The sequence below is a fragment of the Epinephelus moara genome, chromosome 13 (assembly GCF_006386435.1).
Source record: "Epinephelus moara isolate mb chromosome 13, YSFRI_EMoa_1.0, whole genome shotgun sequence".
Lineage (NCBI taxonomy): Eukaryota > Metazoa > Chordata > Actinopteri > Perciformes > Serranidae > Epinephelus > Epinephelus moara.
Genome location: NC_065518.1, coordinates 2,492,224 through 2,510,968, shown reverse-complemented (window position 1 = coordinate 2,510,968; position 18,745 = coordinate 2,492,224). Strand labels below are relative to the sequence as shown.

At 44.7% G+C, this 18,745-nt stretch overlaps 1 protein-coding gene across 2 annotated transcripts in view; it reads right to left on the bottom strand.

Moving 5' to 3' along the window:
- The window catches only part of aatkb (apoptosis-associated tyrosine kinase b), a 79,384-nt gene that overhangs the window by 26,230 nt on the left and 34,409 nt on the right, over positions 1–18,745 (bottom strand). The window contains exons 2-3 of one of the 2 annotated variants that reach the window (XM_050059317.1): positions 14,388–14,521; positions 1,463–1,604 (exon numbers count right to left, since the gene is read on the bottom strand). In XM_050059317.1, the coding sequence (XP_049915274.1) occupies positions 1,463–1,604; positions 14,388–14,521 (276 nt within the window). Of the gene's footprint in view, positions 1–1,462; positions 1,605–5,818; positions 6,188–14,387; positions 14,522–18,745 lie in introns of those variants that run through there. The other variant, XM_050059318.1, reaches the window with a different exon arrangement.

Here is an 18,745-nt window from a genome sequence, read left to right as displayed (position 1 = left end):
AGGACCATTAATACACAACCAGGACCATTAATACACAACCAGGACCATTAACACACACCTAGGACCATTAATACACAACCAGGACCATTAATACACAACCAGGACCACTGATACAGGACCAGGACCACTGATACAGGACCAAGACCACAGTAGTCCCTCAGAGTCAGAGGGTTTTCAGCTCTCACATTCTTCAGATTCCCTCCAGCAGCAGTGTGGGCCGGCCGCCTGGACCTGGACCTGGTTACGTAACAGACAGATGTTTGTGGGAGAGAGTGAAGTTATAGAGTTCACTCTTGGGGACATGCAGCGAGGGATTGTGGGATAGGTGGAGACCCAGCTGACTGAGGCCAGCATCAGGGCGGTGCTCACTCGGGGGACACACAGCTCTCCTCGCTCTTACATCACCCTTGCACCCTGCCCTGTGCTGCCTTCACTGAGCTGCTGTCAGGTTTACATCGGTTCACTGGAACTGACTCAGGACGTAAATCACAAACTCTGACAAGCTTCAGGACTGATATCAGAATATTCTCTGTCCACCCGACCATCTAATGTCTCATCCCTCTCAGCTGAAGGAGAAAGTATAAATCTCGTGAACCTCCTTAGACCTAAGCTTTGTTCGGTATGCACTTTTAATTTGTGTTCGGGATCAGTGGGGCCTGATACTTATAAATAACGAAACAGTGGCTCCGAATCGTATCAATTAGTTCTGGAAAACAATGATGTCCTTATATGGGGACATTGGGTTTATTTGTAAAGCCACAAGGAACGTCCTTTTGTCTGTCACAGGTAACTGGCCTGTGTCAAATGCTAGGATAATACAACTGTCAAGTCCGAATAGTGATGGGATTTCTCGTTCACTTTGAAGAGCCGGTTCAAAGATGTGGTTCGTTTGTTCATTTTTTGGTGTGTGTGTGTGTATGTGTGTGTGTGTGTGTGTCGCTTGTTCGCGAACGTCACATCACTAAGTCTGAATGTCCTCAAATAAGACAACTGTATCTGGGTACAGTGTCTTTCAAAAAAAGTGTCTTTTCAGTGTTCAGCAAAAATGAACAGGTTTGGCTTTACAATCTTACGGAATGCGAACACCGCTCTCTCGGGTGTAAGTCCATAAAAAGGACACCTTTTTGCGTTGGTTTCTGGCGCCGCAAGTCACTGCCCAAGCACCAGATTTCGAAGACTTCGAAGTGAGACCGTGCTCTCTTATCTTGTTACTGTTGCTAAAATTGGTCATTAGCATTATTAATTATAAATAAACAAGGCTCAACAATAAAATGTGATCAGGTTTTGGACCTTGTCCACTTTTGTGTCGGGTTTGGCTGCAGGCTGATTTGTCAGAGGTGGCAACCATCTTGCTTTTACATGGATTAGTGCAGTGGGTTTATGTTTACAGTGTATTGACAGTAGCTGGAGCCACTGACGGAGCTGAGGAGGTTAAACTGACAGAATGAAGACTTGGACCGACCTGATCGAGCAGGTTGCTTTGCGACCGGCAGGGACACCTCGGTGAGCGGCAGGATGTAGACGTCCGGGCTGCCCTGGGAGGCTGGCGAGGCCAATGTGGACATATCTGCATGGTACTCCTCCCCGTCCACATTCTTGAATTCCTGGAAAACACAAACACATGAAGAGGTCAGAGGTCACGCAGAGGAACAGGCTGCTGGTGTTAGATGAGGAGGTGAGGTCACAGAGGTGAGGACAAACAAACCTCACACACGCCTTGATGGATGCACGCTGAGCGACATGTAATGTCTGACTGTAGCGATGTGCGTATGTGAAACCATAAAGAAACCTGTGTAGATATTTGGCCAGAGCTGTGCGGCAGAGCTGAGATAAACTGACTCAAGCTGTCCTGTTCCTCCGAGCCGTTACTGGAACGTCAGAGTGTAAACAAAGCCAGCGTGATTTACACAAAGATTACATGTATCCCAATCCTCATCTTCACTATTAAGCCTGATGGTTTTAGTGCTGAGCTGCTCTCTGGCAGCCGCTGTGACTCACTCTCACTCTCACTCTGCACGAAGGGAAGACATGTTTAAGATCTACATTCACTCAATGATGAGACAGGCAGAGAGGACTTCCTGCACTTCTTTAAACTGATCAAACTCGAAGGCTCCAAACAGGAGGCCGATCAATAAGTCTGATCAGTGTTCGATGGCCTCTTCACGATCACTGAGACTCTACAGGTTGTCTGTTCTTCAGTGAGAACTGGATGGGAGATTTTAATATCTGTCAACAATGGTATGCTAGCTAACGTTAGCCTCTGGAGCGAGGATGTTTACTGTTGCTTGGCAACACCATCAGCTGCTTCATACCGATGTAATAATCCAGATTTTAAATCCTAAATATCAAACATGTTTGAAATGCTCAGGGCGCCACTGATGAGTCTGTGAGCAGGTCAGAAGGTTTAAACGTCCAAACATAACCACACGGACATTAAAAAACTACGACAAAAGCAGACTACTGTGTCACCTCATGTCGCTTCACATCGCCTGTGTCTCAGCCGAAAAGTTGCACTTGAACACACCACAGAGAGTACAGCCAACCACCTGTTCTGCGCCTGTATGACAGGAAATATCTCTCCACACCAGCAGGCGGCAGTCGTATATATATTCATCGTTCAAAAAGGGAAACAGGAAGTGCGACAGGACGGATTCAAGATGCTAGTTGGCCAGTTAGCACATTAACAACACAACCTGATGTTAAAGAACAAATTATTTTTACTGTGAGCTTAAAAACATGTACAAACAACAATGAACCATTTCTGCCAAAGAGCCCAGCGACCAAAAAAAATTATCTCACACCATACACTTATTCATGAGAGTTGAAAAATCTGAACTTCAGCAACCGATTAGCACCGCGGTAGCCAATCAGCATTGAGATCATCCAGGGAGGTATGACGCTGAGGACTCATCTGCAGAAGTTCTTTCATCGATTCAGCCATTTCATGTGTGTATGACGTGAGTCAACACAAAACATTCTGGCATTCAAACTCGCACGAGAAACGCGACACAAAAATTTGTATCGCATTTGATGTGAACACGACATTAGACTGGATCTGCTAACGTCTCAAATCATCTGGGCCGAACATCTGTACCGACCAAAGTCTCAAACCAGATCTCTCTGATTGACAGGAGGGTGAGTATAAGTGCATTAAGAGCAGAAATCCACCATCAGAGTGTGTTAAAACATAATCAGGTTCTGAACGGGTTAATGTGTATAAACCATAACTCTGCAGAGACAGAACCAAAGACATGAGTCTGTGTTTTAAGAACGTTAAGAGTTATTGCTTCGATCAGTCACTGAGAAAAAATATGTGTAAATGAAAAGTGGAAAAAGTCTGATACAAACTAAGAAATAATTAAGATAGAATATATTCCTTTGAACTTCGTTAAATCACCATGTGACGATGATGAACAGGCTCTGATCAAACTGAGTTCATTCTGTTTATTAATGTACTTTTCTCTCTTTTGTCCTCTGACGGACGGACTCGGGTGGAGCGCCTTCTGTAATGATGTCATTGCTTTTGGAGCAATAATATGGAGAAGATGAACAAAGACGATAAAGAGAGAGAAACATCAGTGTCAGTAACAACTTTAGCAGTTTTTGGAAACACCCTGCAGGCTCTAACCAGATTTTATGACACTGTGGCCTTTTTGTGGTCCAGAAGAAGAGCGCGGCGGCAACATCTGAGAACGAAGCGTGTAGAGTGAAGCATTATTCAGTTGTATTTAATGTGTTTTGCGTGTCCAGGCCTCTACGCCTTGTTTCGTCTGCAGTGATGTCAGAGAAGACGCAACATGTTGCCGTGAGCTTTGATTGTGGAAAAAAATTGTTTGGTAAAACTAGTTATTTTTTTATGCCTCTGCGCTGGCGCTAGGTGTAGCTGAGGAATTATGTTCTTGGGTCGTCCATCTGTCCGTCCTTTTCTTATGAAAGCAATATCTGAAGAAGAGGCTAAAGGAATTTCTGCAAATTTGGCAAAAACATCCCGCTGTGACTCAACAGTGACCTGATTAGAATTTGGTGATCGAAAGTCAAAGGTCACTGTGACCTCACAGAACATGTTTTTGGTCATGACACATGTCTAACAGGATAAAATAATGAGTGTCAAAAGGTCAGCTTGACTGTGACATCATCATGTTTTAACGTCAAAGTGGAAGCTGTGCTGATTGTATAGATCTTCTGTGTGTGAAGCATCCATGTTTCCACTGACATGGATGGAGACTTGACGAGTTNACACACAAACACACACACACAAACACACACACACACACACACACACACACACACGCACGCACACACACGCACACAAACACACAAACACCTCCATCTCTCACTCCATCCTGTCCCAGAAGAATGTGAGCGCACACACACACACACACACACTGCTGCACACTGCACCCCCGCCCTCCATCAGCCTCACATCCAAATCTTCACACGGCCTCGCTCGCCCTCCATTCAACATGTGGTTTCACTCTACACACACACACACACACATCCTGCAGTGGAGCCTGCACACGATCTTCAGATTCTGGATCGGATTCGATTCTTTTAGATAAAATTTTATTTCAAACATGAAAAATAAATAAAAAATAAGAATAAAAGTAGGAAAACAAAACCAGAATACCCAGCAGACATATTCAGTGAACATGAGAACTTTATGTCTGCAGTGAACACTTATGAAATTCTGCCCCTTTTTTTGTATTTTATCAGTAATATTAAACATGAATATTCCCGCCTCAGTGTTCATCGTACACACCTTCATCTGATCAAACAAAACTTAAATATTCAAGACAAAAGAAGAACAGATGGAGCTGAATACAACAAATCAACAAGGAGAAATGAGCAATACAGTTTCCCAGCATGCAATGTGACATCTGTTCAGCCACGGTCCAAAACACAAAGAAATCATACTGATATCGAAAAGAGAAAATCAATCTGTCGTTCGTCTGATCATTTCAGGACGCAGGAAAACGTGCCACCAGTGGCCACACTGGTATTTCTGCTCATTGTGACGTCATTTCCTGGAGTATCTTCAAATGTTTTACATCCCTAAAAATCTTTGCAAACTGAGCTAAAAGGTTTTTTCATCAGATTTTACAAAATAACAACACAAAACATTTTGATCCAAAACATTTTTTAAATGCAGAAAAAATTTCAAAAATATTTCCTAACTGTCCAGAAGTTATTGAAGCTGTTAACATTATATAGTTTTGTAGATATGATCATTTTTATGAGCAGAGTGACAAGGCGTTCCTCGTTTCTCTGGTGCGTTTTCATGCAGTTTTGCACCACTCACAGCGTGGAGCAGTGACGTCATGTACGACACGATGACACAGAAGCCTTCGCTTTCTGCTGCAAGAAGAATGAGTGTTCTATCTCTTATGGTTTTTATTTTAGATCGATATGTAAAGGATTAAACAAACAACGATCTCCTGCGGTCATAACAGGGAAATTTAGGCATAAATTTGGCGCAATACAATGTTTGCACGTAAGATAAGGTAACATAAGACCAAGACAGGAGGGTTCACTTTCTGCTGCACAAAGAATGAATGCTTACAGTTCTTATTGTAGATCTGTTTTAAAAGGATCATACAAACAACATTGTCCTGCAGCCGTGCACAGGACGTTGGTTTTTAAAGGGTTAAAAAGAGAAAAAGCATCAACAGATTTACACACAGGTTTTCACATGGAAATCTGCTCAAAGATTTGATTTCATATGAAGTGATTTCATTCTCAAACTGTCCAGTAACAAACCAAACGCTTCAACTGGAGCTCTGCTGGTGAAACAACACTCAGTGAACATCTGTCAGCTTACCTGTCCTCAGAGTCCACAGGAAGGGACGGACGGCTCAGCTTCGGCTTCAGCATCTCAACCTCTGCTTCTCACACACACACACTGAAAACCTGCACCCATCACACACCCATCAGGCACCCATCAGGCACCATCAGGCACCCACTGCACCAACAGGAGCGCTGGGGGGTCAGCTGTGTGACGGGCGGCAGGAGGCTGGCGGTGCCAGGAGAAGCTGCTGCAGAAAAAGTCATCATCATTCTGCAGACAGAGTCTCATTGTTGAGTCCAAAGAGGAGGAAGAGGAGGAGGAGGAGGTTTTGTAGCTGACTGACTGACTGACTGACTGACTGACTGACTGCTGAGGAAGGAAGGACGGATGGACAGATGGAGGGAGAGGAAGATGAGGAAGAAGGAGGAGCAGTCTGTCTCCCAGTTCAGTGAACCTGTGGTCATCTCAGAGGGACGGAGAGAAACTGAGCCCCCGCAAAAATGTGAGGCAGAAAAATACAAGTGGGAGGAGGAGGGGGGAGGGGGGGGGGTCACATACTATACATGTGACATCACTCCCTCTCTTCCTCTCTTCTTCTTCTCTCTCCCAGAAGCCCAAGAACATCTGCGGGGCCGTCCCCACAAACACACACACACACACACACACACACACACACACATCTCTGGTTAACACACTGAACATGTGAGGACCGACGGCTCTCATTGCTGACCTCTGAACCCGACCTTCAACTTCAGCTGGCCTTAAATCAAACCTTAAACTTAAGCCTTAAAAAACCCTTAAAATCTTAACACATTCACCCTAACCTTAAACTAACTGCAGAAGCCCTTAATTTTACACCTTAAAAGCCCCTTAAACCTTTTATATCAGAGTTAAGGGGGCTGTTCATGGACTGAGTGATCTTATTACAACTGAATATAATCCTTAAAAACAAACTGTTCACCCAAATGTTGCTTCTGTGTTTTTGTATTAATTATTAACCGTGTTCTGATTTGAGGTTTTTTATGAAAAGAAATCTGAGGTGCTACATTCAGAGGTTTAAGTGTGCATGAATCCATTATTGGATGATGAAGTAATTTTACACTGAACTGCATGTCAGACTCCAAATTATTTTTTCTACTTTTCAGTTTACTGCAGTGTGCACCATGCAGGTCTGGTGGAAGCAACCGTTAGCTAGCAGTGCTGCTTATTAACGTCGTCCTGATGCCACAGTGTTGTTGTGGAAACATTGTGCCCACCCTCCGGTCTCCCCCCAGCTCGCCCTGGTGAGTATGTGGCTCAACTTTGAGCCTTTAGCATTGGTAATAGTGTTAGCTCTGTTAGCACCATTGGCAGTGTTAGCTAAGCTGACCAAACGTCCTCTTTTGCCTAGACATGTCCACTTTTCACGCCCTGTCTGGGGGGTGTTTATAAATTGATGATAATGTCCGGTTTTCCTTGTGTGTGTGTGTGTGTGTGTGNCCCGAACACCGGCGCTGGGCCGGCCGGCGGGGGCCCTCCGATGGCGGGTCACGAGTGCCATTCGGTCAGGGAGAGTGTGTGTGTGTGTGTGTGTGTGTGTGTGTGCGTAATCCCCGAGAGGCTGCCTTATCGGCGGATCTCCAATACTCACAACGAGGAAGCAGCAGACACCGGCAGCGCAGCATTATTCTAAGCTTCCAAGATGCCGAAGCGCAAGTGCAGCTTCACAGATTAACTGCAGAAAAAATTCCCAACTTACCGTCCTGACCCGGTCGGGATATATGGGAGGCTGAGTGCACCGTGTGCAAAGCTGGCACATATGATTCTGTGTCTAATAAAGGTGCCGGGGAGCTCAAAGTTGGATTTTCTAATATAGAAGAGGTATTATTTAGAACATTATTTCATATTATTTATTTATTTGTCCAGTAAAACTTGAAAAGATAGCTATTATTTTACAAGTTGATTTTTCTAATACAGAAGAGACATTATTTCTATCATTATTTCATTCCAGAGATTTGACATTTATTTTACATTTATATTTATTTTTGTACAATTGAAACTTGTAAAAAGATTATTATTTTAGGCATAATAAAAGCAAGTTGAGTAACCTCTGAGAAGCCTATCTGTATTTCTGTCTTTGAGAAATATTATTTGTAATATAACTGAATTTTCTATCCATACATATAAACTTTAAATATATTAAAATTAAAAGGCATCTTTGAGTAAACTGCGAGTATCATTTAAGTAGGCTATCTCGTGGCTGGGGCGAGTGTCCTCTTTTTTGGAAATCAAAATATGGTCACCCTAGTGTTAGCATGGCTAGTGGTGCTGACATGGCTAAAAATGTTAAAGGAATTCTGCAGCTTAAAACATGTGCTTACTCACCGTGGCCACCTGGGGGGAGATGGAAGGGTGGCCACCATGAACCGCAGCAACGCTGGGCCAGCGAATAGCTACTGTGGCTAACGTTAGCTAACGTTAGCTAACCAGCAGAGACCAGAGGATAGGCAGTGGGCACTATGTTCCCACATGTTAACACAGCAAACCATCTGTCTGTCTGTCAGCGAAGCCAGCAGGAAATAAAATAAAAGTCAAAACATTAACATCACAAAACATTAAAATTGAATCTATGGATTGAGCTTTAAAATGAGGCGCTAAAACTCACTGAGTCAATGGAGTGCTGGACTGAAAGGAAAAGCCTCTTGTATTTCACCTCATTTTATCTATTTATTTTTTTGCTGGTTAGTTTCCGCCGTAACCCCCAAAGATACCACCGAGCTGGTCCTACACAGGCCCCCAAGAAGCGCACCGGACTTTGAAGCCAGTTTTCATAGTGGCCAAACAGTGGTACTGCAGCTTCCAGGGTTCGTCATCTGACGCCATGAGGCCCAAAAAGACTTTTACCCATAGACTTACACTGGGAAAGAGGCATCTGTAAATCAGTGGATACATTTTTTTTAGCACCACAGAAGAGAAGTTACTTGTTTCACTTTCAGAATTTGGTCCATTCTGTCCGATAACATTTGGAAAGTCAAGATGAGCTGCAAGATGAAATCATTTTATTCCCATTCAGGTTAACAGGGCGCTAAACTGGTAGTTAGACATTCGGTAAGGGGAAGTAAGACGCTCGTCCGCCTGCTCTATGGGCCGCACAACACAGACATAGTGCTGACAATCTCCAGATTAACCGGGTAATTAAACAAGCAGCAGTTGAACCACTTTGGCTTCATCTGCCACTGAGCAACTTTCATAGGAATGAACGAGGCCCCGCCTCCAACACTCAGGACTCTTTACACATCCATGGTCTCTCACAGATGTCCGTAAGCTTCCTAGGATGGTGAAGAAATGACCCGCCTCTCTCTGCCTCTGATTGGCTTCCCCTGACATTCTTACCCCAACCCTAATCAGTCTCACTCTTCTAACCTCAACCCAACCAATCCAAGCAATGAAGGCAACGAAGGCAATGAAGGCAACAAGTACTAACCAATCAGAAGGCGAGTAGGGTGAGTCTTTCCTTCACTATCTTAGGAAACACAAATTTACACCCAAAGGGTGTGAAGCTATAGAGGGACCGGAGTGTACGTCTGCCGTCCCCTGAGCTGACTCAACTCTCAGTGCGCTCACACCTGAGCCTTGTCCTCATCACGTCGGCAAAGGATGCACGCTCACGTTGCCGCGGCGCCCTTTTATCGACACACAGCTTGACCACACCTCAGTATAGCTTTACCCCTACCACCACCCAAATCACTCCAACTACAAGACTTTGGACAAAAACTGATTTTTACTTTAAAAAAGAATTTTATCATTTTTTTAAAGGTCAGAGTCTGCAGTGGGTAATGATAATTCTGACCCTAAAGCAGAGTCCAAAGCTCCCAGCAGCTCCCAGCAGCCCCCAGCAGCCCCCTGCAGCTCCCAGCAGCTCCCAGCAGCCCCCAGCAGCCCCCTGAAGCCCCCCCACAGCAGCTGAGAGGATGGTTAGAGGAAGTTTCTCATCTTTCCGACAGCGTCTGTAAAACACAGGGAGCTTTTCTCTCTCGTCTCCTCTTGGAGGGTTTTTTGTGAAACCCCCCTCTTCCTGCTCTGGGAGAGGCTGTGTCTAATTCCAGATGGGGCCCTGAGGCCGGATGCACCGCGGCCTCATGGGTATGCCCTTCCTCACGCCCTCGCGCCCTCGCGCCCTCTCTCTTCCCCCTTCTCCTACCCCGGCCCCTTTCCTCGGACACACCCTGACAGGTCCGAGCTGGGTGGTCCAACACGCCAAAGACACAGAGCAGACATGATACAGACTGTGTTTCTGTGATCGGCTGTATGTGAGGAACAGGTGTCCAACACGCACGGTTATAAACAGATAAGGCAGGAAGTTATGTAACACAGCTACAGACACTGCTCTGTGCTTTTGAAGACGCTCAGAGAGCGAAAATAGATGAAGGACAGAAAGGCGGAGAGTGAAGAGAGAAGATGGAGATGAACCCAGAGGCAATCGTACCTCATTATTCAAACTATCCGAGATGACTGATGATTAAACACTGACAAACTTGTTGATCATTTTTCTGTCAGTGAAGTAATCAATTAAACGATAGTGCTACACTTTAGTGGCAGACACTGAGACACCGAGTGTTGCGTTACATTCATTCATTCATTTCCTGTATCTGCTTATCCTGTTCAGGGTCAACGGGAGGTGGAGCCTATCCCAGCTGACATTGGGTGAGAGGCAGGGTTCACCCTGGACAGGTCACCAGACTATAGGCCCGTTTCCACTGAAGAAGTTCCTGGTACTATTTGGAGGGCAGGAACTACTACAGGAACGTCCGCCGTGTCTCCACTGAGAGAGTGGAGTACGAGGAAGGTTCCTGTAAAGTTACGGGCTGCCTCTGAATGTGACGTAATCGCTGCGTGACCATTTTGACCGGGGCGACGTAGGGACGCCATTAGCTGATAGCGGTGTCTGTAATAACTCACTAAATGGCCCGTGAAAAAAATATTTTTTTCCAGTGGATGTCTTAGTTACAACATGATTGAGCTAACTGGAGTAGTTTCATGTCGTATCCAACAACGGGAGGCTTTTAACAGATGACGTTCTGATGTTAGCTTCGCTGCTGCTGTTAGCTGTCCCTGTCAGCTGATGCTTTCTAGACATCGTGATTTCCCAAAACTGAATAAATACCACACATAGCAACACAAAACTGCTTTGCTAGCTCAATCATGTTGTAACTAAGATATCCGCTGGAAAGAATAATTTTTTCACGGGCCATTTAGTGAGTTTTTTTTACATGGCGGCGGAAGCTATATGAACGAGCTAACCCTCGTCTTATGAGTTTTAAAAATGCTGGCTATTTTGTCGCTTTCTGTTGACGTCACATCCCTCCTTGAGTATATCCAATCAGCACCAAGTAATCCCCAAGCCCCAGCCAGGAGTCTTTCAGGGCCGTTCTGAGTACCTACTCTGAGGCAGGGACTTGTTTAGCCCCTGTAAAAGTTCCAGAACTCTGTCCTTCAGGGGTGGTTCCTGTGGTGGAGACACACCCCAATGGCCCCGGCCCCATAAAATTACTCCGAAGTTCCTGCGGTGGAAACGGGCCTTATCACACAGAGACAGACAACCATTCACACTCACATTCACACCTACGGACAATTTAGAGTCACCAGTTAACCTGCATGTCTTTGGACTGTGGGAGGAAGCTGGAGCACCTGGAGGAAACCCACGCTGACACAGGGAGAACATGCAAACTCTGCACAGGAGGGCTCCCCCACCCTGGGTTTAAACCAGGAGCCGTCTTGCTGTGAGGCGACGATGCTGCCCAGTAACTAAATGTTGTGTTGCAGTGTGTTTTAGTGACCAGTGAAGGTACTCTGTGGAGATTGTGACCACCAGTTGGTATCTAGTGATGAATCTTGAGGACGAATACGTGCACACAGGGTGATGTGACACACATTCCTGCTGACTGAGGAAGGTTGTGATGTAAATGTGTAGTGTGTGCAGGATATACGATACTCCTCAGTTTCAGGCTGTCCGACAGCTGCTGGTGGTGATGTGCCAAAAAATAATGTGCCGGCAAATAGAGGGAAGAAGAAGAAGAAGGATAAGAAGAAGAAGAAAAAAAGAAAAAGAAGAAGAAGAAGACGGCTGTGATGTGGATGTAAATAATTCAGGTTTCAAACAAACTAAAATTGTGAAAGTTCACAACTACAGTTTCCATCAACATCTGTGAAAACATCTATACAATCAGCACAGTTTCAAGATTAGAGTCACCAATTCAGTATCTGACCAAATGTCTCCCCTTCTGTTCCTGAGATATGACGTTAAAACATGATGATGTCACAGTCAAGCTGACCTTTGACCTTTTGACCTTCATTATTTTATCCTGTTAGACATTTGTGTGAAGTTTTGTCATAATTAGTGTATGAATTTGTCAGTTATGGCTAAAAAATGTTTTCTGAGCTCACAGTGACCTTTGACTTTTAACCACCAAAAGTTAATCAGTTCATCACTTAATCCAAGTGAACGTTTGTGCCAAAGTGGAAAAAAAAATCCCTCCAGGTATTCTTGAGCTATCAAATTCATGAGAATGCAATGAAGCAAGGTCACGGTGATCTTGACCTTTGACCATGGACCACTAAATTGTAATCAGTTCATCCTTAAATCCAAGTGGATGTTTGTGCCAATTTCAAAGAAATTGTCTCAAGACCTGTGATGTTGCATTGTCACAGTGACCTTAAACCTTAACCTTTAATCACCAAAGTGTAATCATTTTGCTGCTGAATCCACCTGGATGTTTGTGCCAAAGTTGAAGAAATTCCCTCACAGTGTTCTTGTGATATTGTGTTCAGGAGAATGAGATGAAGGAAGAGAAGTCTCCAGTGACGGCTGATGCCGGCACAGAGGCATAAAAATCTACTTTGCGGAAGGATGGAAATACTGTCAGGACGTTTGTGAAGCTGCAGCGTTACACAGAAACACTGAACATAAACAAAACTACATTTTTTTGTTTATTTACAGGAAAATCTCCACAAGGGGACAACTGTAAACCTGGAGGTGAATCAGCACACACACACACACACACACACACACACACACACACACACACACACACACACACTATCTTTCTCTCTGTCCTATTTTCCGCAGTGTGTGACCCATTTCAGCCTGCAGCTCAGAAACAGGGTCGACATCAACGACACAAGATGGTTGCAAAAACTGCAGACCTCAAAACACAGCCTCCACAAACAAACAGCCTCCACAAACAAACAAACTCCACAAACAGCCTCCATAAACAAACAGCCTTCACAAACAAAGAGCCTCCATAAACAAAGAGCCTCCACAACCAATCAGCCTCCACAAACAGCCTCCACTAACTGTCTCCACAAATAAACAACCTCCACTAACTGTCTCCACAAACAGTCTCCACGAACAGCCCCCACAAACAAACAGCCTCCACAAACAAATGGCCTCCATAAACAAACAGCCTCCACAAACAGTCTCCACGAACAGCCTCCACAAACAAACAGCCTCTACAAACAAACAATCTCCACAAACAGCCTCCATAAATAAACAGCCTCCACAAACAAATGGCCTCCATAAACAAACAGCCTCCACAAACAATCAGCCTCTACAAACAGCCTCCACAATCAGCCTCCACAAAGAGCCTCTACAGTCTCCACAAACAAACAGCCTCTACAAACAAACAATCTCCACAAACAGCCTCCATAAATGAACAGCCTCCACAAACAAATGGTCTCCATAAACAAACAGCCTCCACAAACAACCAGCCTCTACAAACAGCCTCCATAAACAAACAGCCTCCACAAACAAATAGCCTCCATAAACAAACAGCCTCTACAAACAACCGCCACAAACAAACAGCCTCTACAAACAGCCTCCACAGAGCCTCCACAAACAGCCTCCACAAACAACCAGCCTCTACAAACACAGCCTCCACAAACAGTCTCCACAAACAGCCTCCACAAACAAACAATCTCCACAAACAAACAGCCTCCACAGAGCCTCCACAAACAGCCTCCACAAACAACCAGCCTCTACAAACACAGCCTCCACAAACAGTCTCCACAAACAGCCTCCACAAACAAACAATCTCCACAAACAAACAGCCTCCACAGAGCCTCCACAAACAGCCTCCACAAACAACCAGCCTCTACAAACACAGCCTCCACAAACAGTCTCCACAAACAGCCTCCACAAACAAACAATCTCCACAAACAAACAGCCTCCATAAACAAACAGCCTCTACAAACAACCTCCACAAACAATTAGCCTCTACAAACAGCTTCCACAATCAGCATCCACAAACAGTCAGCCTCCACAAACAATCTCCACAAACAGCCTTCATAAACAGCCTCCACAAACAGCTTCCACGAACAAACATGCTCCATAAACAAACAGCCTCCACCTGCTTGTCTGTCTGTGTCCCATCAGCAGCTGTGACACTCTGCAGACCTTCTGTCCTCTAATAGAGGTCTAATGAGAGGCTGAGAGGAACGTTTAGGGTTCATTTACAGTAGCGCTGATGTGCACAGAGAGTCAGAGTGTGTATCTCTGATTGAATGAGTGTGTGTGTGTGTGTGTGTGTGTGTGTGTGTGTTGTTGAGCTCAGAGGAGGGGCCCCACCTTGAAGCCGGTTCTGCGTTTCTTGCAGCAGATGCAGGCCAGCATGAGGAAGACGACGGTGAAGAGGCCCGACAGGGAGACGGCCACCACAGCCAGAGACGACGACCAGGACAGCTCGCTCAGCGGGGCGCCATCTGCAGGACACAGAGGTAAAAGCATGTGTGAGCAGTGAGGTTACAACAGTAAAACATTTCCACTGACACATCAGGCTTCTGTGTATCACTGCATTGTGTCTGATGGATTGAACAGTAACTGATGATCAGACGCCTCCTCAGGAGAATATTTACACTCAACCACGCTCACATGACATCGTGTTTTGACTCAAATGAAACTTCACAGCTGTATGAGCTGATTCATCACCTGGTATAACAGAGACGTTCTCACATGATGAGGATTCAGAGGGTGGAGGATGAAACGTACAAACTGTATCACCTCAGAAACACACATCTGCTGCAACAACCTGCTTCATATAAACAAACCACACCCCCTGAGATCAGCTTCATGTGTGCAGGTGTAACAGAGTTTGTATTGTGTGTAATTCCACTTCCTTTCATTGCTTTAAAGTGACAGTCATGCACTTCTGTAGTTCTGTGGTTATACCTGTGTTATTGGCTCAAGGGCGCCCACTCTCACAGGTGGTAGGTAAATGCCACTGCAGGCATTAAAACATGGCCACTTCATGAGAGACGTACCCGAGGTGAGCTGTCGAGCACTGTGTACAAATGTTGTGTGTTAAGGTCTGTATGTCCACAGTATGAAGATATATGCACTGTGAGTTATGGAAATATAACTGGAGAGAGTTAGGAGTGGGTTGTTTAACGGTTTAAGTGCTAAAATGTTCAACTAACGGCATACTGGGCTTTATGAAAATAAGATAACGTGCTGTTCTTTGGTAGTGTGCTGCGTGTGAGCTGCCTGTAGTGAGCCAACTGTATGACTGACCCGTACATATCCTGTTCCTGTTCAGAGAATAAATAGCAGTGTGTAAAAAGGACGACACATTATGAGCCTCATTACTGTCTCATTACAGTGAGGCCTAACTGAGGTCAGTTACACAATGTCATTTCTTTTCTTTTTTCACTTTTTTTGCATTTATGACAAGTCAAGATAAGACAAGACAAGACAAGACAGGACAGGTGAAGATAAGACAAGACAAGACAAGACAGGACAGGTGAAGATAAGACAAGACAAGACAAGACAAGACAAGGCAAGACAAGTCAAGACAAGAAAAAACAAGACAAGGCAAGACAAGTCAAGACAAGAAAAAACAAGACAAGACAAGACAAGGCAAGACAACATTACAGCAGCAGAGAGACAGAGTGCAAACAGGAAGTAAAAAAACAAACACAAGAGGTGGAGTTCAGTGTGAGCAGGCGGTAATTACATACAACACAACTGATACAAAAACAAACAGTATCAGTCTGTCATCACAAAAACACAATCAAACAAACAAACAAACAAACAACAGCAGACAAAAACTAAACAGTGTAGCTCACACCACATGGAGACAAACAGTCATACAACAGAAATCATATTGGCAGAACAATATTCAAAAACAAACTCAACCACAACAAGTCATCAGGAATAAAGGATACTTGAAGAAAGTTTAATTTAAGAAAATTTACAAAAGTCACTGTTTTAAATTAGGCTGAATATCTTTTTCACCTCCGCTCATCTTTTTCCATCTATCTCAGTAACCTTGGTTATATGTTTCATATCCTCCCAAAAGAAACACAATAACAACAAATAAACAGTTATCATAATCCAAAGATCCATGTTACTCCAACAAAAACTGTCCCCACACACTCCCAACAATCCAGATGATCTGAATATTTCGTCCAAACACATCATTACATAGATGCATATCCACCGACCACTGCTGCATCGTTTCAGACATTCATTCATATTCCTCCACATATTATCCATCATCTCTGTCCTGCATGTAAACAAACTGAATGGACTATCTCAAATTGGAGGCAAGCTCCTGACCTTTTGATTGACACCTCACTGAGCCAATAGGAGCTTCCAGTGTTGTTGCTATGGCATCGATAGCGAAGCAGAGCCTGAGCTGAAACAAAGGGCCTCTCTTACATTATAAGGCCCCATAGCCAATCAAAAGCCAGCGATTGGCCCGATGGCTGATGGGTCTTGTAGTCAATGACACTCCTCACCTCCACAGCAGTTTTTTAACCCCTTATTGTCATCATAGATAGTTAAGTACAACCAACCTCAGGTCTTAGTTCACAATTTCGTGTACAAGACTTCCCGTGCTGTAATCACAGGCTCACTCACTTCCTTTGCATGCAACACTTTTTTGTGAGTATAATAATTTCATGCATGTGCTTCAACATGGAAGCTACTTTAACTGCTTTACCACCACACAGCTCTGTGACCCACAGCTGAGAGCTGAGTAATAAAATGCAGGCGACCCAAAGACACCCTGAAGGACACTCTGTCTCCACATATGCTGAGGTATCTGATAAACTCCTCCCATATGTCCTGGATGCATCATTTTATTTACCTGCACAACAACAAATCTGGTGACGTCCTTCACAGTGAGATATAATTATGATAATGATACAACATTGAATCCTGATCTCCTGGTCTCTGTGTCTCATTCAGCTGCTCTGAGCTTCATTCTGTGTCACACTGTCATGGTTTCAGTCATCCTCTACATGAGCTGTGTGCACGCTCTCCTCTCCCATCAATAATATCTTGTTCCCAGTTTTTGGGGCATTTTTTCAGCAGTGGATGATTTATGTATTTTTTCTCTCTCGTTCTGCGATGGCTTCTGAAATGCAACGGTTACCAGGGAAACAGATTGGACGGGCAGCCATGCAGGATTGTGTTCAGCTGTAAATCTCTGGCAGTGCTTCCTGCCAGCAGCAGTGCCACCCAGCTCCGCCGCTGATCCTCTGAGAGCTGCTGCCACCGGCTCTCAGCGACTTTCAGCCTCTTAGTGTAATTGGACAGAGTGTGAACAGCGTTGTTCATGGGGCCGGCTGGCAGCGTGCAGCGGGACAAGAGAATATTTCTAAAAAAAAAAAACATGGACGTTTAACAGTTAAATGCAGGATTAGCTGGCCGGCTCAGGGCCCTCTGGAACAGGCTGAGTTCTGCTGAATATTTCACTGGACTGGGCTAAATAAAACCAGGAACAGCATCTGTAAAAAGCAGCATGTGATGGAGCGGAGTGGGAGGACGGAGCTGAAACAGCCAGCCTGCTAAATCAGTCCATAACCCTTCAGTGCTTTGAAACACTGCACGAGAGGACCCAGGTTTAATTACTCTGTATTTGTCAGGAGGGTAATTACACAGAGTGGAGACACACTGCGGCTCTGTTGTGGTTTATTTACAAATCCCACCTCTCCCAGCAGCACCAGTGGGAAACAGAGACTGGGGATGCTGCTCAGGGTTAATACCTGAGGAGCTCAGAGCAACAACGTCCAGCTGCTACAATTAGCATTGTGAGTGTGGCTGCCTCCCTAGAGCCTGACACCAGAAATGACCTCCACCGCCCTCAGTGAAAAGATACAGGTACAGGTAACCTGGCTGTGATCCAGCAAACAATAAGCATTTCTGATTTATGTGATAATTCTGGTGGTTGTTTTTTTTTTCATGACAGAACAGTGATGAATGGGTTAAATAAACAGACATTCATTCAGGAGACCCACAGCTCGTTCTCACTCTGAAGTCATCAAATAACATGTTCTCATCCCAACTCGTCACATACAGTATCACCACTTTGTCGGTGGACTTTCACATCTACATTTTGTGTGCTCGTTATCCTCCTGCATCTGCTGTTGATGTTCAGGAACGCCATAACCAACGCTGAGAGACGTCAACTGAAACTGACACCTGCTAGCGGCGTATCATAACATCACAAAAGATGGCTCTTGCCATCAGTGTCTGACGCTGAAGTCACTGACGAAGCAGTGCTTTTTGATGACTTCAGAATGAGAACGGGCTGCAAATATCACCCTCAGCAATTTCAGCGTCAGATNATCTTTAAAAAAAAAAAAAAGGTGGCTCTTGCCATCAGTGTCTGACGCTGAAGTCACTGACGAAGCAGCGCTTTTTGATGACTTCAGAATGAGAACGGGCTGCAAATATCACCCTCAGCAATTTCAGCGTCAGATGCCTTTTATTTTGAAAGTCAATGACACAAGTGTAACCTTTGACCCCGTGGTCACATTGGTCACCGACGTGGAGGTCTCCAGCCATGAAACTTTGCAGCCCGAGGATGAGATGGCAGCCTACATGGAGTTCAAGACACCCAAGGAGGATCCTTTGGAGGTTTGATGGTGGTGGAAGATGGTATTGAAATGTCTGAAATCTATTAAAAAATGTCTGAAAAG